The 25146-nt window shown below is 41.8% G+C and overlaps 1 protein-coding gene across 8 annotated transcripts in view; it reads right to left on the reverse strand.

The window, feature by feature from the left end:
• EPM2A (EPM2A glucan phosphatase, laforin) overlaps positions 1-17163 on the reverse strand; it is a 49864-nt gene extending 32701 nt beyond the window's left edge. For 4 of the 8 annotated variants that reach the window (XR_008732701.1, XR_008732700.1, XM_055713225.1 and 1 more), the window contains exon 1: positions 16039-17163. Coding sequence is in view for 5 of the 8 variants with exons in the window: in XM_055713225.1 (XP_055569200.1) it covers positions 16039-16640 (602 nt within the window). In the remaining 3 variants the exon portion in view is untranslated. Of the gene's footprint in view, positions 1-1976; positions 6073-7224; positions 7349-16038 lie in introns of those variants that run through there. The other 4 variants (XM_055713226.1, XM_027810938.2, XM_055713227.1 and 1 more) reach the window with 4 other exon arrangements.
• Positions 17164-25146: the final 7983 nt, after the last annotated feature.

Here is a 25146-nt window from a genome sequence, read left to right on the forward strand (position 1 = left end):
ACTAAGCCGTTCGCGTACGGGCAGGGGGACTGGCTCTTTGCTTCTGGTTTGGGGGAGGTTTTTGCGGTTTGGGTTTTTTTTCCTTTTTGGTAATATTAATCTCCATAGTACTCTTCTGAATCAAGAAATTCATTATAAAATAAAGGCCTTTTCAGCAGCTCACTTCAATTGCTCTGCCAAAAAAAAAAACACAACAAAAAAAATCATCTTAGCCAGTATTTTTGTGTTGCTTTGTTATAAGCAGCAGAATGGTGAATCTGCCTCCAACTGTTAAGTCATTTAAGGCTGCGTATCTTCAAAGTATTACAAATAATTATGAGACAGGACTGTTACAGGGTATGCTGACTTAATATAGCTCAAAAATAAGAATCACTGAAGATGTGTGCATGCATAAGACTGTCTTACAATGAAGGCATGTGTCTCAGAGAGGGGAACAGAGGAGGAGATCCTCATCTGGGAAAGACTACACAATTCAGAAAATTTCCTTCAAATATTCTTTAGTGGAATCTACAGCTTTTTACCTAACCTTGGAAACATATAGTCATGCAGATAAGGCAGCATTAAATGGATCACTGCTGCCTCTGGAAAGGAAGATAAGTTAGCGTCTGGTACTCAGATACTGGCTTTCTGACAGCTGTTCTTTCTCACAAACTTAGTCTGCCAAGCAAAGATTATTTGGGATTGGCAAATCTGTGCTTTGGAATAAACAAGATCTTTTCTCTGATAGGGTGATGGAAACGGATGCTTTGATGGAAACGGATGCTTAAGACACAGATAACAGTATAGTCTGTCAGGCGTATTATATAGCTTGAGGGGGTCTCAGGGAAAAGGTACCAAGCCACACGAATGCCTACATAGGCCTAACAGTGTTTATGAATCCGTACTGTTCCAAAAGATAGCAAGGGAAGGAAATCTTTCCCTCATACTGCAACACGATGAGAACGAGACAACTCAGCTTCCTACCCTGTGAGAGGCTAGAGACAAAAGGGTAGAAAGAGGAGCGACAAGATGGTGAGGCTGGTGTAGCTGAAACAGTAATGCGGAGAAGTCTGCACAAAGCAATGCTAAGACCTAATGAAAATACCAGGTGGTTTGATTTCTTAAAAAAATACATAGCCTTTTGAGACCACTAACTGCTCTGTAACGAACACCAGCTGCACATGGCACACCAGGGCTGCCAGCATTCATGCAACGATTATCAATCAACAAACTTGCTGCCACATCCGTGACTGGAGATGGAAAAAAAGTTTCAAATGGTCCCAAATTCCTCAGTGTCACTTTGTTAACCACCAGTGCTAAGGCTGGCACTCTACATACAGCCTGTGCTTTATCTGCAGCCCTAAAGGGTGGGTGCCCTCTTTAAGCTTTACTGTCTCCTAATTGAGGCCAGGATGCTTCACTGGTGAGGCAGTGGACTCAACACTACAGAAGTACAAACTTGTTAAGACTTGTCTAAATTTTAGTATTTTTTTTCAATGCATGCACAGAAGGAGAATTCATCTAATCGTTGTCACTAATTGCAGTTGCTGCCACACATGAGCAATATAATGTGACACCTAAAGTTCTAGTGATGGAATATATTCTTTTTGTTTCCCAGGAGATGTTCTTCAGCAAAATAATCCCAAACCAAACACATTGCATACATGCATATTTACATGTGTATGTGGACAAGCATTTGAAAATTACAGTTCCTCATAAATTTATCCATAAATTACCACTAGTCATAAAAATCTGAAAAGATGTGATGCAACTTAATACACCTGTACAAGGTGCAGGTATCATTGAACTCAGCATCTCTCCTTTTTATTGCCAAAAGTAAGATTTAATTGCAAAGAGGTATTGAATCTTCGTTAAACTTTACTGTTACATACATACTACCATTCACCACCTCAAATTCAAATCTTGCTGACATTGTGTTGGTACAGATTTTCTGTTTGAATACTTGACACCAGCCAAGCCCTGCACTTTTCTTTTACCTGGAGTAATGGATAGCTTGATGTCCTGCAATATTAAAATAGAAGTCAGTTGTATGTTTCATCTCATCAGTATGTCCAGAAACTTCAATCCAGTGTGCTATTGGGAGGCAGTAAACTCCATCTACTATGTTGCTCTGGTTGTAAACACAACTCCGATCATGATGGGGCCCATTACCTAGAACAGAAGAGAGGACAATTGCAGGCTGTGTATCTGGAAAATCTTCTGCAAGATTTGCAGGAGACGTGAACAGAGCATTTATGGCCAGGAGTGGTGTTTGCTGCCTGTTCAAACTGCATTTCTCACAGCACATTACTAACACCTGAAATAGCGGTAACAGAAGTGCTGCTGCAAAGGAAATGTTCAGCATTAAAATAATTGTTTGCTAATTGTTTTTGAAAAGCATTAAAACTGCGTAAGACTCCCACATCATGAACTGTGGTACTTAAAAATTTCAAGAATTATTAATTTCATTTAATGTCTGATAATATGTGACCTCAGCATTTAATGTTTCTGCTGGGTGGTCGTCTTCTGGAGGGTCCAGCTTTCTGTGGCCCCAGGTCTAGCTCTGACAGGGCAAGCAGCATCACCTTGCCTCAGGCTTACTTCTAAAGGAATTGCCAAGCTACGAGAAAGACCTCAGAGAGAGCAGAAAGTACAGCCATTCAAGATCAGAAGGGTAAAACTGCAAACAAAGGTAGGACTCTGACATTGGATTTGTTGCCAGCTTAAGGATTCAAGAGGAAAAACATGGAAAGGCATCAAATCCCAAAGAAAGAAAGGTAGCAGGTGGCGGACAGCAGCCTGGTAGCAATGAATACCTGTTTCAGGGAGGAGAGAAGGGTGGTCCTCCCCCTCCTCTTTCACACCTGCCTGGCCAGCAAAGACACTTCAGGCGTGACAGGACCCAACACTGGTGTCTAGCCTAGAAGCTCATTAAATCCTACCCATCTTTTACGTTTGCTAACCAATAAACAATCGCTTTGTACTCTTCAGATGCACATCCTGCTTACAGGGTCTATTTATACATAGTAAAAGCTGCCCAAAGTGACCAAGAGAGAGACGGTCACACCTGCAATGGCAAGCGATCCCAATCACCTAAAACGGCCTTGTCTAAAGAAAAAATTTTCTCTTACTGTTTTCCATTAACTAATACCCATCGCCCCTTCTTCTTCTCTTATGGCAATAGTGCGAGCTTTAGTCCAGAAGACAAATTTTTAATACCATGCCAGAGTAAGTGACCTGAGTTGAACTGGGTCATGTCATCAATCAAAAGGTTATTTTGCCTCCAAATTTTCAGTACATGTAAATTCTCCTTCCCCCCATTTTTTCATACTTATTGTAATACTAATTGCCATGTAGGAATTATTGTGCAGATTGGAAGTGACCTAGTCTGTGGCTTGCTTTTAACGTAAGCCTGTTACACTTATAAATTATTAATGATGTTAGAACATTTCTGAGTAAAGTTATGCCCGAAGGAGTATCTTCAATTTCACGCTGCACATAAATGCATGACCAGCTTTCAAGCACCACATTTAGGGAAATTTGCTACAGCAAGAGCATTTTTGGAGATGTTTTAATGCCATGATTAGAGAATAAGACTAACATTTAATACTAAAGCTCCAACAATCTCCTTATTTCCAGCTGACATGCAGCATGTCTTACCATAATTCTGAAATACTAACATTTACCAAAAAGAAAATACTACGCAGAAAACTATTTTCGCTTTCTATATTGCTGAACCATTACGCATCATATGCAATGGTAGGACACACCTTTTGATAAATAAGGTGAGCAAGATCAGTATATAGCCCTTGAAGTTACAAATCTTACCACTATATTTTTATCTAACATTTCTAATTGTTTACACATTCTTACCACTTTTAAACAGTATTTGAAGACAGCAGTATACATCGACTAATACAACAGCATAACAAAACCTAGGGATGTTTATGGCACTTAATTAACTTCATATATTCAGCAAAATCTTTACAACCACAAATAACACATCTTGCCTTCCCGTTTTATTCTCTGACAACTGTCTGTAGCGATGCACATCACCATGGTCCTGCCATCACAAGGCTGTGTCTGATCCTGACCACCACCCACCCACGGGCAGATGTCCCGGCCCATCCCCATCCCCAGGGAGGTGTCTGATGCCCAGGGCTGGGGCTACCCCTGCTGCCCCCGGCTGCCTGCTTCTGGCTGCCAGCCCCGTGGGGTGACCCCAGGGAGCCACCAGCCCTCATTGCACCCTGGAAGTTTTAAACCATGTTCTCAGGATCTCTGGCTCTTTTGCTACTCCCAGCCCTACTTCTCCTGGCGTGCAAGTGCCTGGGTGCCCTCCCTGGCTCCCACAAGGACTGCCCCTTCCGTTGCTCACAACTGTTCCTCCTCTCTCACAAGTGTTTCTCTGTGAACTTTTGCAATCACAATCTGTGTTCTCTCCCTCCTGCTTAATTTCATCTTTCCTCGAATCACTAGTCAGTCCTACAAGACAACAAAGCCTCTGCCTCCATGATCCCAATTGCACCACGACACGCTTCCTACTTTCCCATTTCTAGCCGCTGCTGCTTGACGTGCATGCACCTTTGTCATTTGCCAGTTTTACTGTCCATCCTCCTCCTCTAGTTTTAATTTGGCTGGTTTTTTAACTTCCTTCTCTATCATCTGCCTTCTTAAATGGCAGTAACCTCCTGGCCTTGTACCCTTTTCACGTTCACCATCCTTCATTCCCCAACCTAGCCTACATGAAAGTGGACCCAAGAGTAAATTGTCATGAGACATTTGTTTCATTTGTTCCCTCAAATAGGTTTTGTCAAATCTCATTCTGAAAAGCTTCCTTCTTTAATTGTTATTTATTGCTGTTGATTTTTCTGCACCACTTGACCTCACCTTCCCGCTGTGGCCTGCAGTCAAACAGGAATCTCGAAAGGTATGTTACCACTTTGGCTGTAATACTCCAGTAAACAAGAACAGCTTGCATTCTTAACATTTGTCATAAGAATTGCATAGCTCTTTACTACTCCTTAAGTATTATTATACCAATCCATGAATTAACATTAGCTTCTAACTGAACTATGACGGCTGTGCAACAGAATGTATGTGCATATACATTCAACACATTTTTTCATGTGTGTATATATATTCATGTATTTGTTGAACATATATTCAAAAAATACAGTGATATAATTTCAGGGGAGAATGCCTGAAATCGCCAAGAAATACTGATTTAGAGAACAGTGTGATCGCACTGAGCTGTGTTCAGGAAGCTGAATTCTCTATTCCCCTTGCAAGACTTACAAAAGAAGGCAACTACCACAAATAATCAGGATCTCACTACCTAGGTAATATCCAAATGATACACAAGTGCTTCTCGCCACAGTTTGCTTCACAAGACACATTTAACACATTTCAAAAAAAGAGAAAATTGTTTTAACGGTCCAGGTTTCAAAAACAGAGAAAATTGTAACGGTCCACATCATGCTTCTGCTAGCAGTTTGTCACAGCAAACGCACAGTATTTTGGATGCCATAAAAGAACAATGCAAGGAAACAGTTTCAGAAGTAGAACCAGGTGACAGTTTTGAAGGAGTATGTAGAACTCATGAATGATTTAGAGCTGCTATAAAAGGGCTAAAGATTGAATTCTCTCAACTTTAATCTTCCAGAGTCATGTAATATGAAAATAAAAGTCAACCAATAAAGCCAGCTTTTGTTCAAGGTAACTGACCATAAACCATGTTTTAAATAGAAAATAATTAGCATCACTTACATGTTCTGTTGTATATCTGCAGAATGTATACAGCTAGGACAATGGGCACAGCTTGGGTGACAAGCAGAAATTATTAATTAGCTGGATAACCCTCAGTTCTTCCTTTTCCATCCCTATCTTTTTCAGCCTTTCCTCATGAGTTTCCTCTGTGTGAAGCAAGGTGCATCAACCTAATGGTATGAGCTATGTCCAGGGAAAACATGCTTCAGCCTCACTTAGCCCCTTCAGCTCTGCTGACAGAGCAGGCTCCTTGCATCTCATCTGGGGTAGAGTTACATGAGCCCGTCAGGCTCCGACAAGCTGGCCCAAGACTTCCCACAAGCCCTGGAAGAGTTCACACCAAGAAGAAAATAGCTTTCAGAGGCAGGATAAAAATCTGGCACAGAGTGACACATCAACTCTCTCCTCCCTCACCGCAACAGACCAAGCAAAGCCCTTTCTGGATGTGGAAGCCTGAAGCATGGGGTGCTTCCCCACACCCAGGACAGCTCCAGGCAGTGACTGCCAGCACCATGGATCAAAGACCACTGCCTCCTCACTCTCTCCCTAGTCCAGGGCTGTTGGTGTGGTTGGTCAGTTTGGGAGGAGACAGAGCACATGTTGAAGGCAGTGGGACCAAGCTCCGCAGCATCTGACTCAGAGCATCAAAAGTGTCTTGTGGCCCTTTTTAATTCCTTACCTTCTGTTCAGGCACCAGAGAGAAAGGATAGCGGCCCGTGCAGGCAGAAGTGCCGTGAGACTGCCTGTATGTGGAGTCAGGACATGCCTGCTCATGTCTGAAGCTGCTCGTAACCACACCAACTTCCTACTCCACTTCTAAGTTTGTCCTACCCCTATATTTGTCCCTATTAAGTTCTGTATCTGAAAGGACACTGCACCTTTGCATTTTCCAAGTGACTTCGCCAAGAAGCCCTTCCCCATGAAAGCCATGCTCAGCAGCATCGCTTATTTCTCAAACGCACAAAGTATTTCATAAAGTTACTGAAACAGAGAGCCGAGTGCTGAAGCTTAGTTTCTGCACCTGAAGCCTGGGAAAGCTGCACCTACAAGCTGGGAAGGCTATCCTGACCGTGCTGGGCAGCCACGTCTGCCAGGGTGCCTCTGCATCGCTGTCTGGCATGGCACAGAGAAGGGCCAGGGCTTAATTTGCTGCAACCCAGCATGCTTCCAGGACCACAAGTGCATGTCACATCTTTACTGGGAAAAGTGTGCACCATGGCCGGTCCCAGGCACACGCCATCCACATGGACATTGAACAGCCGGAGGACTTCATATCCCTTTTACAAGCTGGGTGCTCTAGACTTCACGCCATTAGGAGGGCAACAGCTTGAAACAGATGGTGCTGAGCTGAAGGCATGCTGCAGAATCCCTAGGGGAGCTGCGAGGCAAATTCTCACCAAAAGGAACCCTTTGATAAATAAATTGTTACTATAAATACATCCGCCCCCTTACAATAACCAGTCTCCCCATGCTTACCCAAACCTTGCGCAAAGAGTTCAAGATACTTTGAGTAAACCCTCCGTGAATTCCCAGTCTCTAGAGTGGGAATTTATCACAACTCGCATTTAAACACCATGCTCAGGCCCAGCAGCTGTGTAACTCCTCACCAGCGTCTGCCAGACAACAAGAGCTCCAGTCCCAGAGCTCACAGCACACACCGCCAGACCACTGGGTAGGCTTCCAGGTACCTTTAATATGAAATAAACAATTATTTGGGTGAATTTTTAGGGTTTTTTATAATCAAGAAAACTGTGCAGCCTCAAAGATTTGGGTGATTTTAACAGCATTTCAACTTTTCTGTTCCTAGAGCCCATAGTAAAGCAAAGAAAATCAAATCTGTTTTCCACTCACCTATACATCTTTGCAGAAGAGAAAATAAGCACAAATGCTCTTTGAGAAAGGGCAATACACAAGAGAAAAGACAAGTTTTTACAGTGCAAACCACTTCTAAATTAGTATTTTTCTTCATTTTGTTTTTATTCACACTATTCCAAGTAGCAAATCATTGGCTTAACTATTTATTTTTGGGAGGCAAACACACAATCATTTAAAAACATGTAAAATTCAGCCATAAAAAAGGGTAAGTTACATATGTGAACGGTACCGATCCTCTTGTCAAGCGATCACATCGACTTCCCTAATTAAAGCACTAAAGGAATTTGCATGAGTTTATTAGAAGGCACGGGTCCTTGTTTAACCAATAGGGTAGCACCCTTTTTCCTTCAATAAGATCCAGAATGATTTCATTTCAATTCCATCTTTGTGACTCTTCACAGCAAAAATGCTTATCTGAAAGAAAAACATAAAAATGAGTTTCTAGGCATTAAATGACAAAGCTTCTCATTGCTTTTGCAACCCCCTTGTTTGTCTCTACTGCAGATGGTTGTGCAGGAGAATCCACTGATGCAGGGGACTGCTGGAGAGCAAAGCAACCAAGCAGCCTTGCTTACAGCTCAAGCCTCACAGGGAGCTCCTTCAAAATCTGCGTGACTGCACTTACGGCTCCTGATTTAATGCATAGGAAGGATGACCAAAGTGGTCAAGAGGGAAGCTGGCTGTGCAACCGACCAAAGATTAAAACCACAGATCTCCACATAAATGATAAATGGCACTGGCAAAAGATGGAGACAGAACAAACCAAAGGAAAAATAGGTGAAGATACAGTAAGTAAAAGATGTCCAAAGACTGAGGACTGGAAGAAGATAAGCAGGGACCAGAGGAGGATCTTCTGAAATTTGATCTAATCACATAGAGTAACAGAGTGCAATGAAAACCCATCAGTTACTATTTTATTACAGCTGTACTGCAGGGATGAAAAAATTATAATCCAGCAGTCTGCCAACAGCACAGACTCATGCTGACACAGAGGACAACTGCATGCAGATTAAAAGAAGAGTCACAGTGGTGAAATTATCAGCTTGATCTCAAAAGATAATGAGCAAAATCTGGGTCAATGAAATTTCTCAGCACCATTAAGTGTGGCAAACAGAAGAAAACATGAATGAACAAAAAAAAAAAATAAGATTGCCTCTTCCACTGTCTCTGCAAGGCTCTTTGCAGAAAAGCCACTTAGTGTGCTGCTCAGCCACAGCTCTCCCAGCTACCAGCTTTTTGCATTTTTTTATCTTTTCTACTGTTTGAGGGAAGGTATGTAGAAACTCCAGGGCACAGCAGCAGCCATAGGGGTGCTGTGTACCTTGTCCCTGCCTTAGGCAGACCCTAAACCACAAACACAGAACTTCCAAACCTCCAAACCCAGCAAGGTCAGTGTGTTTCTCAGTTCACTGCTACTTTTGAAAAACCACAGGGCTACTTAGACAACCTTAGATGCACACATTAGCTTCAATGGCAACTAACAAATCCAAACAGCAAGCAGCCAGGCAATCTTCAGATCACCTGCTTACAAATCAGTAAGAGCAAAGACTTACTCTTGTAATCTTTGCCATAAATTTTGCATGAAGCAGCAGGCTTTACACATCAAGTCAAAATTTTAAGTATGCCTAAATATTATAACTAATTACACTTGCAATATTAAATGAGGTCCTTTAACAAGGTAAATTAACATCTTGAGTTTGCTGCTTAGAAATTCCCCTGGAAGAGTTTAATAACATCATAAGCACCATCAACACTCTGGGGGCAGAGAAACACAGAGGGGTTGAGGAATAGAAGATTTAAAAAAAAAAACAGTAATAGAACAACAGGAACTATGAGAAACATTGGGAAAAAAAACCCTGCAAAATGAATGATTTAAAAGATTAAGTGTTTGCTAGCTTCCTTATCTTTCATACCAACGAAGAAAAGCCTCAAGTCCCATTTTGGACACAATTCTCACAGTTACCCGAATGTGCTACTGCATGGTGTCATTATCGGATATTATTTTAATTGAACTTCCTTCACTACACTTACGATATTCAAATTCACTTACCCTTTACACCAGATTACATCATGGAAGTCTCCCTGCCGCCTGTCTAAATGAAATTCAATCTCTGATGTCTTAAACCAGGATCTGTCTCAACCCCCCCACAGCTGAATTGCTCCTGACTGTTAAAAGCACAGAGGTAGGGGAGGCTGAATTCCCCTCACTGGAACTGAGTGAAGTCAGGCATTTCACCAGTTTGAACCTGCCACAGGCTCTTGGACCAGAGTCCCACCTTCGTGAAGTCTCAGCAAAGGCGCTTTGTTTTTACACCCCTGACAAAGTGCCAAATAACGCATCTGAATTCTGTGTCATATACTAACCCTTTACTTGTGTGCTTAATGAAAGTATACTTACTCTGCTTTTTAATGCTACTTTTTCTGCTGTCAATAAACCGTCTTCCCTTTAGATTCTGAAAACAGTAGAGGAATTTATAGTATTACTTAAATATCTAATATTGCTATAAGACAAAATTGTTCATTTGCCACACCTGGTTCACTAACTCCTTCATGACTGGTTTGATTTTCAGAAATGCTTCCTTGCATTTTCCAGCCCAAAAGAGATATCCAAACCAAAAAGCAGATGACCATTTGTATCATACACCGCACGTTTACTTCCTACCAGACTTAAATCAGACTGTTTCAACTTCTGATTTGGTAGGGCTGATATATATAACCAAGGAAACAAGTTTTAAACCTATTAGAATCCATGCTGAATTTGAGATTTTGTCTATTAGTCTACTCTGCAGAGAACTTTTCATGGATTTTTTTTTTAATTATGCCAGAATTAGAACTAAGTGGTTTACAAGAAAGCCACCCTCAGCATTTAATGTTGTTAATCAACAAGGCTTTTTTTTTTACCCCCTTAAATCAGAGATGAAAAAATAAGACATTTCAAAGGCAACTTACAAAAACATGTGTTTCATTCCTCCCTCTATGTCTGATTAGGCACAGATGTTTCTCAATGGGAGCCGCTACCATACAAAGAGTTTTTAATCAAATGCCCCGTCTAATGATGTAGATTAGGCCAGAGATAAGAACTAAAATGGAATTCAGCTCATAAAAAAAGAGGTTCTTCTCACATAGATGGTGGAAATAATATTAAAGAAAATAAGGATGATAGAACAATGGCTGACAGCAACAAGATGTATAGTGTAATACAGCCTTCCGAACAGCTTTGAAACTCTATGTATGCTACTGATTGTTACTTTCTACCATACCAGCCAAGACTACTGAACGATAGGTAGGAAATAAGCTACATCAAAATAGTAACCATGGTAAAATCTTAACCACAGTATCATCCCCGTTACTTACACTTCTCAGGGCTTCTGGCCATTGAAAATAAATTCTTGACCCATATCGCAGGCTGCTGTCACTTGGAAGTGAGGGCAGGGAGTTAAGTGGGGATGGGAAAAATGGTAAATAAATAAAAGTATTTGCAAAACCAATGCATTTATTGTAACTTTACTCACTATAACCACAAATGCTTTAGTTGGGCTCTCACAGCAGTCAGAGCTGGCCCCAGATTGTCTCCGTGGGTAGGAAATGACACATACCTGCCAAATCCAGAGGACTGCATACGTACATACTTATTTTTATTCTTCTAATTGTGTAGTTTCAGGGGCAACTCTCCGTTGATTTATTGATCTCCAGTAGTCTGCTCAGTGTAAGTTGGTTAATGCTGACACACAGATAGGAAGTAATGAAAAACTTCCTACCAATTAATTATACCAGAATCCATGCTAAACCTATGTCTTGAGGGGGATGAAGAACAAAACACCAGGAGCTATTGCACTTTGTAAACAAAATTTTCTCTTCATTCACTGAAGACTTATTGGAAAGTAGATTTCAAAGTTATCCACTTTTACTCATAAAGTTTTCTCACACCTGAAAAGTGTTAAGGCATCTAGCATTGTCCAGAAAGCAACAGCCTTGCACAAACAAAATGTGTTAATTACCCACACTCACTCAACTATCAATATCCAGTTGTGCTTTATGTGTCTTCCTCATCACTACCTACTTCAGAACAAGACTGGGATGGGGGAAGCAAGTAAAACCCTGGATTATTTTCAAAAGCGGAACAGATTAAACACTGATGAAATGTGCAAGTAGCTGCTAGAAACTAGGCAGTCACTGGCTATACGCAAGTAAAACGGCGACACCCAGTGGGAACAATACTACATAAAATCTCTGCATTAAAAGAGTACGAAGAAATGGTATCCTCTCCAGACTGTTTTTCTTTGTTTAATAATAAAAATGCTACCTAATGTAGCGATCTATAGACTAGCTTTGGGAAAGACGACGACATTCATCTAGGCTACAGAAAAATAATGTCACGTCCAACTGTGCTTCACCAGAATAGCCTCAAAGAATTTTTACTTTGCTTTATCCTGCTATGGCTTAGACCAAAATATGTTTTATTCTGTTACAATCTCTCCAATGCAAATGACAACTAGTTATTAACTGCCTATACAGCCTTTAAAGAATCTCTCCCTTTAAAATAAGAAATTATACCCATTTTGTTCCATGGAGTTGAGGCCAATAGAGACTGTTTTAGGTTTCAACACACTTTGAAATACACCTTACTATCATTGATGTTTTCAGCCAATCAAGTGCTCAACCCTTGAAAGCTATGATCAAATTTTACTTCTAGTATTTCCACTAATTATATTACAACATTATGAAAACCTTTATTACTCCATAAATGTTCCAGTCTTTTTGAACTCTCATCAGAAGTGTATGTTGTCCAACAGATGGCTTCAACTGTAACTAACAAGCTCACAGAAGCATGGACTGGAAATGTTGGAAGGCCAACATACCCAACTGTTTCTAAATCGAACTGTGTTGTATTGTTGGTTTTGGGTGCCCAAGAAACCACAGAGAGCAACAGCAGTTCAAACAAGACACCTTTTCTATCCTCCCCCCTCCCCAAAACTAGAGAAGTTTTCTTTTTGGAAGGAATAAGGCTCTGCTCACCTGTACAAATTACTAGAACACAGGCTGACTATGCTTTTCAGCTTTGTCTCTCGCAAGCTTCAAGCAAACACCAACTACATCAAACTAATGGTTATGTGACAACGGATCAACATTTTAGAATATAACCTTATATTTTTTATATATGTTTTCTCCCCTTTTCAAAATGTAAGGTGTCAACAGACTGCATTCCATCATCTCAAACTACAGTTTGGGGCATACCCTTAGCAACTCCTCTGTCCTATTATGGAACATGTATCTTGTATAGTACCTACAGTTTATTTAGATCAGAGTAAAGGGGATAAAGGCATAGATGAGTGTTCAAGCATAAACTCACAAAAACAAATTCAACTGTAAGTTTCATCTTGTATTTATTTAGTTTTGACAGTAGGCACAATATACTTTTACTTTCCAAGCTGAGACATATAAACCCAGTTCTGAAGAATCTACATCAAAACCAAAGTACACAGAAAGACACATAGGATGCAGGTGGGGGGCAGGGGATATATACATTCATTTAGTCTTAATCTTATTTCTAATCTATTCCCAGATTTTACAGCTCAACATAACCAACCTGTTTTTCACAGGTAGGCTGTAGCAGTCAGAAACCCTCCTGGGTAACAGGCCTTTCAGCTGAGCTCACGGCAGGTAAACGAAGTACCAACTCTGAAGAAACCTCACTTGAGCCAAAGTGCATACAGCAATCGTGATTTGAGCCATAAGAGCTCAATAGTTTTAAGCAACAGGCCCTGCATACCGAGCTGCATCATCACCCTGGGACAGCAGAGGTAAGTATCTGAACCTTCAGGAGCACAGGAGAGTCTCCTCTCCCACCTCATCCTCCTAGAGAGGGGAACTAGTGCCCTCCAGACACAAGCAACAAGCCATCTTGTCATTTCTTGCAGGCCAAGCCTCACCTGAAGGCTTCCTACCAGACCACCTGGCAGAACCCAAAAGCCACAGAACACTAGCCCGTGACTTTGACTCTTCTAGCCCACAAGAAAAATAACTTCACTTTAAGTTTCCCCATTGCAGTGGAATGGCTTTAAGGATGAACAAAATTTACACTCAAAACATACGATTCAACATGTACTGTAGTATTATAAAATAATATGCATTACTAATGGAATTCTCACTGAAGTATACTAATGAAAAAATTGGGAGCAATTTTCTTAAATATGGCACACTCACATCCTATATATGTAAGTATCTGCACCCATAATTGGATAGGTTTTTCTCTCGTTACAGATGAACACCTCAACTCATAAACTTCGAGCTAGGATCATTCTGCACTTTCCTTTATCCCTCATAACCATGGCTTCAAAACTGCAGATGTTTTGTAACTGCTAAATATCTCCCAAAGTACATTTTAATAAACACATAGGATACTAAAGAGCTAAAGCACAGCATTTACTTATCACAAAAAAAGTTTTTTTAAAAACAGGCAGTTGTCTTTTCAAAATGTGATTTTTACAAGAATAAACAGATGACAGACAAAAGTTTTACAGTTGAAAAAATGATCATTAAAACAAATGACACAAAAAGGGACAGCAAGATATTTCTTAATCACTGGACAGAAAAACATCCTTCAGCTCCCTTCATGTAACACATGAAGAACAATAAATTTCAAAGTTTAAGCTAATTTAGTTCTTTCCTGTAAGTAACGACTTAGAAAAAAATGGTTGATATGAATAAGTAATTAAGAATCCCCTCTGCATTTGGATGATATGCCTGTTTGTTTTCTATCATTTGAGCTAAGCACAAACTGCTGAGCATTCACAATGACAAGAAAAAAAATCCCATGCACGTTAAATCCTAGAAGTGCATCAGTAGCACTACTGCCAAAACATAATTTATTACTCAGACTCCATTTAGTAAATGTGCTCCCAGGTACAGACAATACCTTGAGATGTCATTACTTCCCAACAAGGCAGAAACCATCACCTTACAATCGCAAATTCTCTACAGACTGGAATGCTCTATTACTATTTCTATATTCTGTGTGGTGAGGACTTTTTTTATACACCAGTATCACTGGCATATTATATACAACTCGGCACCTTCAAAAGAGACCCAATTCTGCTTCCTTGGACAGATGCAAAGATTTTTATTCCATAAATTCACTTTTCCTGCATTTCTGCAAAAGAAAAACATGGTTAAAACAGGCAGAATATACTATTTATTTTAGCTGCTAAATAAAACAATTACTATTACACAGTGTAAACAGTACTTCACAATATAAACTTCTGCGAAGGTACTATTAACATATAGTTTTTATTAGCATAAAGAAAAAAATAAATGCAACTTATGACAACACACATGTTTTAGTCTATGTGACAGAATGGCAGTTTAAAAGCGTGATATGTATTCTTAAAATGGGTGAAGAGCAACTGCTGTACAACACGTTATTTTGGTATGTGGATTATAAAACTATTTTATAAATAAAAACCACCCTCACAAATTACCTAGGCATCTGTCAGGTCCGTATTTAGTGATTTATGTGACCCAGCATACAGTTGTATTTTAAGATCCTCAGATATAATAGAACAGCACATGCAAACTGACTAGTTATCCAACATTTCTCAACACAGAAGAGAAAAAACGTGGAAGTCCTACTGCAACAGCACGGCGACTGGAAAAGCTGTGACAAAGCCTTCCCTATTTTTTTCCCAGTAATTCCGATAGTAAACTTTACCAGCCTGAAAATGCCACCGTGACATTTCAGCTTACTGAAAAAAAAAAAAAGTAACAGATCGCACCTTAAAGCGCAAGTACGAAACTCTGAGCTCTTTACTTCTGGGGAAAGAAAAAAAAAAAAAAAAAAAAAAAAAGACAACGGGTGCTAAAGTAAGAAAAAACCCAATGCAACTGCTTCAGAGGGCTTTTATCAACCTAGAAGCGCAGGTTCCTTCTGCACTCACCGTCCTCCGCCACATGGTAACAAAACGTTTTTGTTAGCGAGTGCTCACGGCATGTCACGACACGCAGGTTCTGCCCGCTGCCGGACTCGGGCCACCCCGCGCAGGCGGCGGCCAGCGCCGTCCCCGCCGCCCCCGCAGCACCCAGCTGGGGGCCGGCCCCTCTGACAGGACCCTGCCCGGGCGATGCTCGGGGCCAGGCGCGGGGCTCTCGGAGCCGCCAGCGGGGCAAGCGATGCCCCCAGGGCGGAGAGCTCCGCCCAACGCCGAGCCACCGCTCCAGGCGGGCCCCCGGCGGCACCCCGCCGGCTGAAGCCCGCGCCCGACGCGCTCCCCCCGCCTCACCGGGGCCCAGGGCGCCGCCGCCCGGCCGCTCCCCCCCGCCTGGCCCCGCCGCCAGCACCTCCCCTGGGCGGGGCGCCGGCTCCGCCCAGCCGCCAGCGCGGCCCGTCCCGCGGCCCGAGGGCGCCCGCCCGCCCGTTACCTTCCCAGAGCAGGTCGCCGCCCTGCCGCCGGAGGAACTTGTACCAGAAGGGGCTGGAGGCGTCCTCGTCCGGCAGCGCCACCTCCGCCAGCCACAGCGCGGGCTCCTGGGCCGGCAGCGGGGCGCTGGGCCGCGCCGGCTTCATGGGCACGGCGCGCTGCGGGTCCCACTGGCCCAGCTCCGGCCGCGAGCCGGCCACCAGCAGCGCGCCGCCGCCCTCCGTCATGCGGGCCGGCAGCACCACGCCGAAACGGAAGAGCATGGCGGGTCCCTGGGCAGCCGCCGCCACCAGGCCGCGCCGCCGCTCGGGGCCGCACTTCCGGCGGGGCCGGGGCGGGGGCAGGGCGCTGCGCGCGGGACGCCGCCCCCGCCGGGCCCGGTTGGGGGGGCGGGGCGGTTGCGGCCGGGCGTGGCGGCGGGCGGGGAGCGGCGTCCTCTGCCGGGGCTGCACCGGCCCGGGTGCGGCGGGGCCCTGCGGCGGCGGGGGGACTGACTGCCCGGAGCGCCGGCCGGGAGCTAGAGCACCGCCTGCCCCGGTGCCCCGCTGGAGGGGGAGCGGGCCCTGCCGGTAGATCCCGGCCGAGGCCTGGGCGAGTGGACATGTACCGGCCGTTGAGTGACGCGCCGTTACTGCCGCGAGCCCAGGCTCGGTTAGCGCAGCGAGCGCACCGTTACACAGCACCGCACACCCGGGTTAGCCGCCGGTGGGAGTTCGGTGTCCGTGGCGTTTATGTCTTTGCTGCAGACGGGCAGGCAGGGTGGTGAGAGCAGGAATGTGAAATACTGGGGAGGGCAGAAGGCTTGTTAAACGTTCCTTGTTAAACGTTCTGCGGCTCCTGAGAGCAGGCACTGCGTCCTGCCCTGCCGGCTGGAATCGGGAGCTCCACGCAGCGATACTCGGTGCTCCCGACAACGCACGGGAGGATGCGATCCACCGTGTATAGGGGGGTTCTCGTCTGAATCCGCCCATTTCAGAAGCCTTCACGGACAGAAGCAGAGGAGCAGTAACTTTGTTTAGGTCAAGTTCTGGGAACAGGATGAAGACCTTGCAATGAGTCCAAAGAAATTCCGCCTCAGAAGATGGCTGCCCGCTTCCTGTGTGCAGGGGTGATGACGCACTGCAGTGTGTGTACTGCCAAATTTGTGTTCCACAGTTCTTTAACTCATTTTCATTGATGCTCATGGAACTTGTGTAAGTGATATGGCCCTACTTTTCCAGACATAACCAAAGCTAAGGAAATTCTGGCTGTCCTCCATGCATTTCTGCTCACACCAGCCCTCCCTGTTAGCGCTGCTGCCACTGTGGAACAGAGCACTACATTTTAATCTTTGCTTTTGCTCAGCCTTAGAGTTGACTTACCCGTAACCTATCTCATCATTGTCTTTCAGATACCCACCCCTTTACCATACTCCTTGATTTTGGTATTCTGGGCGGCAGAGTGTTAACAGTGAACATTGGGGGTTTATCCCAAAGTTCAAGCTTAAGCTTGACAGTAGCCCTAAAAGCACCCCAGCATACTATGTCTACATAAAACCATATGCTTCTGTTCATTCCAGTCACAGTCTGGGCTAAGAAACTGCAGGATCCACCGATAAATCTGATTGAAGGTTTAGTTCCTGGCTGTTGTCTAAGGCTCAGTGTACCTTTAGACAAACCTTAACTTCTTTGGGCCTATAAGTACTCAGTCCTCATCTGAGACCTGTAAGCCACGTGGAACAATAAAAAAATGGTTCTTTCGACCCTGATGTGCCAAATACTAGCTTTAAAAATAATTCAGTCCATCCAGGTTCCGCCTTAATCCATTTTGACAGACATCAATATCGGGTGTTAGATTAAACTTAGATTAAAGTTTAAAGATGACAGAAAGTGACAAGCTTGGCTTCCTGCTGATTCCTAAAAAACCTAGTTCCAATTAGCGTTAGAGTTGAGAGATCAAACAAGAAAGGCTGAAAAACTGGATTTATTGTTGGATTCTACAAGACTGGGATAAAAACTAGAACTGGAGATTGAATTGGGACTCAGAAGACTCATGGCTGGGGAAAGTGGGAATAGAAGAGCAATTTTTATTGGTGAAATTGTGGACTGAGTAGGGCTGCAGACAGGATAAAATGCATTTTCCAAGGTAGGTGACCTATAGGTACCGTAAGGTTTGGGTTTAAGCCCAGAAGCAAAGGCAAATGCGTGGGTTTTCCATTGCTGGATTTGCACGGTCTATGGATTTGTCATCTCCTAAACTGGAAATTCAGCTAGAGTAAAGGTGGGGGAAGAGGGGGCAGGGGAGATGTTACGTTCATTGTTAGTGTTTGGGATTGCAGAAGTTGTTGAAGAACTTCCACTGTGGGGCCATTGGCATAACCCTGAATTTTATTTTAAGTGTCATCCCAAGCCTCCTAAGGAATTATTAATAAACTAGTTTCCTTTGCCAGAATGACCTCTTATCCTAGTACTGCCTGGCCAGCGCTCTTCCCCCGCAGTCCTCAATGCTATTCTCAAAGCTAAAAAATTTCTCTATAATCCAGTCGTGTTTTACAGCCACAAAATTAAACATGACCATTTCCTTTTTTTTCCTATATCAAGTCCTCATTCCAGCTTGGCAAGCCTTACAGGTCCCATCAAAATGCTTTGACATAAGGGGGCCAAAACCCTAATAATCAAATCGCTTTTACCTGTCTCAGAAACTATTGTTAACTGTTCATACCTGTGGGAACAAACTACTGTCTTGGTGGCCTGTCTGATCTGTAATAATAAACGCTGTGCTTTTGTGTTCTTAACAGCTGTTTAGCATCTAGCAATATATACTTACCCTACAGCATCTAAGCGGAAGCCTTGACTTACCTAAAATCTAACAGTAAATTAGCAACATAGTGATGCTTAATGCCCAATTTATTTTTAAGCCTTCAATTTATTGTCACTGTTACCATCCCAGGTGTTTGGCAATACTGTGTTTGTAACTGACTAAATGGAAAGAACTGTACAATAAAGATTATTTTTCCATAGCTTTAGTATTGCGATCTCTGTAAGAATCAATTGCTTTGTGGGATTTCTTTCAAATTGTGCTTGGTAGGTCTAGCCTTATGTAATTTCCAGCTAATTAGCCTTGATGTGTGGTTTATTCAAAATTTGTGCAGGTGTTGATGATTCCATGGGACAAATCACTGAGGCTTTGTACCAACTTACCATCAATAGTTAAGTCATCTGTTCCTGCCTAACTGTTGTAGCTAAAAGGGTTCTAAGGAAAAGTTTGAATGTCCAAAAACTGGAGCTGTGATTATATTTATGTACATGTAAAACATTAAAAGGCATTTTCTGTTGCTGTGTGCTAACTTTTGCAGAATTGTAAATCTAACTTTCCACATAGGGCCTTACTGAAATACTAATGTTGAGATTCAGTGTTTATACAAATCCCATTGCTGTGGATGATTACCCAGTCAGGAAAGATACATTTGTTGTTTTCTTATCCTACAGAAGTCCCTCTAATTTCTTATACTGTCTTTTCCTGGCATAAAATTGTTCTGGTATTTTTGTGAACTCAATTTTGAACTATTTGTTACATTCAGGAAAATTGGACAAAGTATTCCTGGCTGAAATTGTAATAAAGACACTAATTAAGAAGTTTGACAGTATGCAGCAGTCCAAAATTCAGCTTTCCAAGAGGAAAGTTGTATTTTTCTTCACAATTTTCATATTTGAAAAGTGTCTACTAGGTATAGAAATAGCACAGAGTTATCTGAACTAAAATGACAGATGAACTTCCATGTTGGCGTAGACTGTGTAGTGTACGTGTTCTTTACTGATTACAAACTTTTACGGCATGGGCCGCTTTGCTGCTTGGCACAGCTTTATCTGTTGTTGCTGTACAGCAATCTCAGTAATATTTCCAAGTAGGGAAATCTGTAGTGAAGACAAGAGTTTGAAAAACAAAAACAAAACACAAATACTGAGAGGATCTGCTTGGAGAAGGGAGGGGGAGTGGGGGTGTTCCTGACTGCACATTGTGGGTGATGTTTAGATCGGCTGTGTGCCTCCTAGACGAGCCTTTCTTCCCTTTTTAGGTAATTTTCTCTCTTTTAAAGATATGGAGAAAGTGTTACTGCAATTTCCAAATGTTTTGCTAATTACAGAAAAGAGAAAGGCAGCACACTGTATAGTCTTGCATGTAAAGGGGAAAATGTATTATGTGGTAAGCTGATTTACATGCATTAGTGATTTAGGTAAAAAGCTCATTGCTGAAAAACTTAAGTCTATGTTTCGTCAAAGAGATTGAACTAAATATAGAAATAACTAGTTAATACAAATAATTTAAGACCACTCTTCTAAGTGAGTGTTGATTAATAATCTAATCAGTGCTTTATACTGAAGTATCATTGTCCTTCTTGTGATAATTCCAACAGAAGTATGAACTAACGCTTTCACTGTTTGTTCTAATTTGACAGTACATCAGCTAAGAAAAGAAAAGCTGAGATTTTTACCTTTATAGTCTGAAGACTGAAAGAAGACTAAGCAATTCAAGAACCTGTAACCAGATCAGCACTGTTATTCCTATTTTTTAGGTTTAGGTGCTGTGTCAAAGCAGTGATAACTGCATGAACTGTTTTAACTGCTTAGTGCTAGTAACAGCCTTTTATGCAGACTAAGCTACAGAAGTTCTGGCATGCCTGACCATTTTAGGAATTGTGTTGGAAATTTTTATTGTAGTAATAGGGAGGAAACTACAGGAGATTATTTTCACTTTTGCATGGGGTTTTGTGGAGCATATTTCCTTAAATATATATATATATATATATAAAAATTGTTTTCAGAAGTAACTAGGCAGCATAAATACGCAGTAACTTTGCAGTAAACATTACGTGAACACACACAGGAATAACTGTTCTGGTAGGTTTGTTTTTTTCAAAATCCAATAAAGCCATCTCCCATCCTTCCCAGCCTCAAATGTTGTGGGAGCTGGAGAAAGTCCCAGCATATTTCAGCAGAGGGCCCTTTCACTATGTTGTATCAGCCTCATCACTGCCCAGAGATCAACAAAGATCACAGACAAGCCCAGCACGTGGCTCCTGTCCTGTTTTAAAGTGACCGACACAGCTGTTGAAGGGACGCTCCAGGCCAGCCTCACAGATCTGTGAAGCATCTGCAGCAGGGTAATGTGTCCCTAAACAAACCCAGCGTTCTGGGAGCCCTAACAGTAATGGCTGTTCAGCCTGGCACAAAGGGACAGAAGAGAGGCCAAGGATTTACTGGGAGGGCTTGTGTAAACTCCTGTAGGAGAGTAAAGATATGATGATTGCAAAGTACCTTGAGCTTCTTGAGTGAAAAACAGTATGTAACAGTAAATTGTTAAAATGTCAACTCATTATAAGGTACATTGTTTGAAACCAGCCTTTTACCACCATGGTACATCAAGTTTCTCATTAAAATACCTACCTTGGAGGGGGAAAAAAGAAAAACAACAAAGAAAAAGTGTTTCAGCCCTTTTGAAACAAGGCACAGTGTAAAACCAAACACTTGATTTTATGGAATACCAAAACTTCTATTCCATTATTTAGGAAAGTGCAATCTGACCCAAAATTGATGTGCAGTATTGCAGTATGACAGATTAATTTTTTAAGTAGAAGAAGGTGCCTTTTTTTGTGCAGACTTACATAATCCTTCCACTTTCAAAAGCAGATGCACACAGAACCTAGTAACTGTGCTCCAGTCTAACGCACTATCTGTAGCAGCATGGTTCCAGTGTTCTTAGGATGCCCAGCAAATTACTGGTTGATAGAAAGTTCCTGTATGTTATACTCCTGTGACCTTTTTAAGAAAAAGTTACTGTTTCGTGTTCATTATGCAGACTTTCTTCTTGCAGGTGCTTCACGTATGACCAACAGTATTTCAGAAAGTCACACACAGTGTTAGAGGGCAAAACATTTGGCACAGTCTTTTAAGATCACAGCATCACTTACGTATTGTAAGTTACTCATAATTTGCTGTCTTCAGAATATAAATTAATAAAATATTGATCTTGAATTCAGGAACAATAAAAATCCAGTTGCTGTTGTGTAAAAGGTGAGAGAATGCACTTGTTTGTTTGCAAAGCAACCATGGGAAAGGTAAAAGAAGAACAGTTTCTTCTCGATGTGCTCTTAAGCAATACATTTCTAGCTCCAAAACTGACTGGAACTTAATGTACAGCATTAAAAAAATGGAAGCCTTGCAGAAAAGTCTTCTCACTAGATTTTTAAGGAATTCAGAAATAGAACCATTTAATTGTATAATAATTGAATGGCTTTGTTTAAAAAAGAAAGCAAACACAAACTGAGGGATGCTATCCCTCAAGCTGTGACCCATATAACAGAAGGGGGAACAGAGGATGAAATGTACAGAGATGATTATTAAGTATACAAATATATTTTCTTACACTGAAATTGGATTAAAAAAAATATCCAGAAGTTATCTTTAGATCAACAAATTATCTTTAAGGTCTAGGTAAAGTGGCAGCAGAAAGAAAAAAAAAATCCAGAAACTACCCCGCTTCCTCACCTGACAGTCCCACCATGCACAAAAGACAGAAAGAGGTCTATCATCAGCCACATCTAATGAAGAAGTAGACATAATGTTCAAGTGTGTAATAGCGTACAGAGTATCCGCTCTGTTATCTTCTTTCCTTGCACGAGTATGTTGCTGTATCACTGTATCAATCCAACAAACTGCTGCTGCTTCTTCATCTTCTTGGTTTCATGTATTTACCAATTTTTCAACTGTACATTTCTTGTTCCTCTTTTGAAGAAGAATCATCATTTCAGCTGATGTGGCAAGCTTCACTGAATTCACTTACCTGACACACAAATAATCCTTGCTGAGGAACAAACACTATTTTCATCCAGACACAAAGAAACCCTTGAAAATAGGAATTGCAGTCTAGGATGAGCGTGTAAGCAGCCTGAAAACTAGCAACCTTTCACAGGCCGTGGCAATAGCTTGCAGCCAAGAGCCAGAAGATGTGTATGACATACTTTGGAGACTAGATCATAGACGGGGAACTCCTACTACTTAATTTGGTGTGTGTATGTTGCTGTGTACCATGGTGACCTGTTTCCACTTGAGCTTGAGTTCTCCCTCCCACATATGCCTTCCCATCAGCACAGCCAGTCCCTCAAGGTAATCCCAACACGGAAGCCACAGCTGGCTACTCAAGAGCTGTATCCAGCGCTTAAGCCACCATCTGACCACTTCTTGTTTTGTTCTTCACCTGTTTTGAAGGAATAACAAGAGTTTGGAGATCAGCCCCAAAACAGATCAGTCGCGTTCAAGAACAAGATTACAATAACCTTTGAAGTACTGTATGTACTTCAAACACTCTCCTTGTAGAGTTACACTGGTATTACACATACAAATTATGTTGTCTTGAACAGCTGTGAGCACACTTCCATTCTCAAATGACGTCATCTTTTTCAGTACTTACTTTTTGCTCCTTACTGCATGAAAATTCAATTATACAAGCTGTCTGAATCTTTGTATTCTTCTCCCTGCAGAGTGGCTTTAAGTTTACTCAAAAATAGCACCTAGATCTAATTGTCCTACTTAAAGATTCCTTCTAGGTTTACTTCTATACATTAAGTCATCTGCACCCTTACATAGGCACAATATTCTCAAGCCAAGATCATTATGGAAGGCTTAGTGCTATATAAAATATCGTTGCCAAAAGCCTTAAAGCCTTTCCTATTCTGAGATAAACCTAAACAGAAAAGTTACTAGATTAATAGATTAGGAACAGGCACTAATTCAGCCAAAAGGGAGTAATTCTTGAGTATATCACTCACAACCTCAAATTCCAGGTAGAGTGGAATTATTTTCTTAAATTATCAGAATTAGGTTTTGCTTGATAGCCTCTTCCTTGTCTAGGAAACTTGTAGAATAAATCCTGATCTCATCTCTCCCTTTTCAGGTTCCTACCCATAAAACAATGAAATGGAGGTTTTAAAAATACATTTATATATAAACTGTTGGAACTGATGTTGCAAACTTCAAGCCCTCTTTAAGCTTCTGCCTGCCAATCAACTATTCTTTGTAGTGTCTAGTATTTCTTTAACACATGTAGTAAATACCATGTTCCTAGTTCTCAAGATCTTAATCGTGTTTAAAAAACAGTTCTTTACACTGCACACATTTATGATTATTTTTCATTTATTACTGATTACAGCTATCCCAATGGTTAAAATATTTTTAAGGAGGAAAAGGGAAAGGGAATAGAGCTATTAGACTGGTGTGATGGCCAGTCTGGATTGACAGGGACAGCACAGTGAAACACTTGATGAGCAGTCACTAGATTTCCTTTGTAAACATCCACATTTCAGATTACTTAACTGAAAGCAACAATGAAGCTCTGTATTTTCAGTTCTACTGTAAGTATGAATATACAAATAAAGTAAAATTTTTTGCCTTAGTGATCAATGATACTGATAGCATAAATATTCGCTATGCTGACTGCATTAAATGGCAAACAAAATAAACTTCAGCAATTTGAAAAGATTTAGGTGTGATAACTCAATCTATTGCTTCCGTAATCTGAATGTCTGAGCGTATCAGTCCTGACTGAGTGAACGTGACCGGTGCTGCTGCACAGCTCCTCACCAGGAACAGCAGCATATCAAGCAAGGGACCGCCTGTGTGTTTCAAGTGTAACAAACCACATATTTTACCTTTGCTTTCCGATTACGTTTTTTTTCAGCTATACACCCATTTCCTTCTACATAGATTCTATCAATATATAATAATACACAAGCTAAAATAACTGGCAGTGTTTTCTTCAACTGTATTTCTAAGAAATGATTATGCACACAAAAGGCACATTTAATATTTGCATATTGATCTGCATGTTCCCTTAGCTAACTACAGATACTTGTTTGTCTGTACCTACCACAAGATGGAAGTAAACAGTCTGGCAAAGTTACCAATGCCAATACCTTTAAAAAAAAATCAAGCCTGCTGCTGCATGTGACCAGTAGAACAACCCATGCTACAGCACGCTCCAAGGCAAGCACTGCAGGGGAGATGGCAGCGGCCGACCTATCCACGTACACAACAACCATCTGCAGGAGAACAACTTCAGTATTATTTTATTCCAG

This window comes from Falco cherrug, chromosome 6 (assembly GCF_023634085.1).
Source record: "Falco cherrug isolate bFalChe1 chromosome 6, bFalChe1.pri, whole genome shotgun sequence".
NCBI classification, from domain to species: domain Eukaryota; kingdom Metazoa; phylum Chordata; class Aves; order Falconiformes; family Falconidae; genus Falco; species Falco cherrug.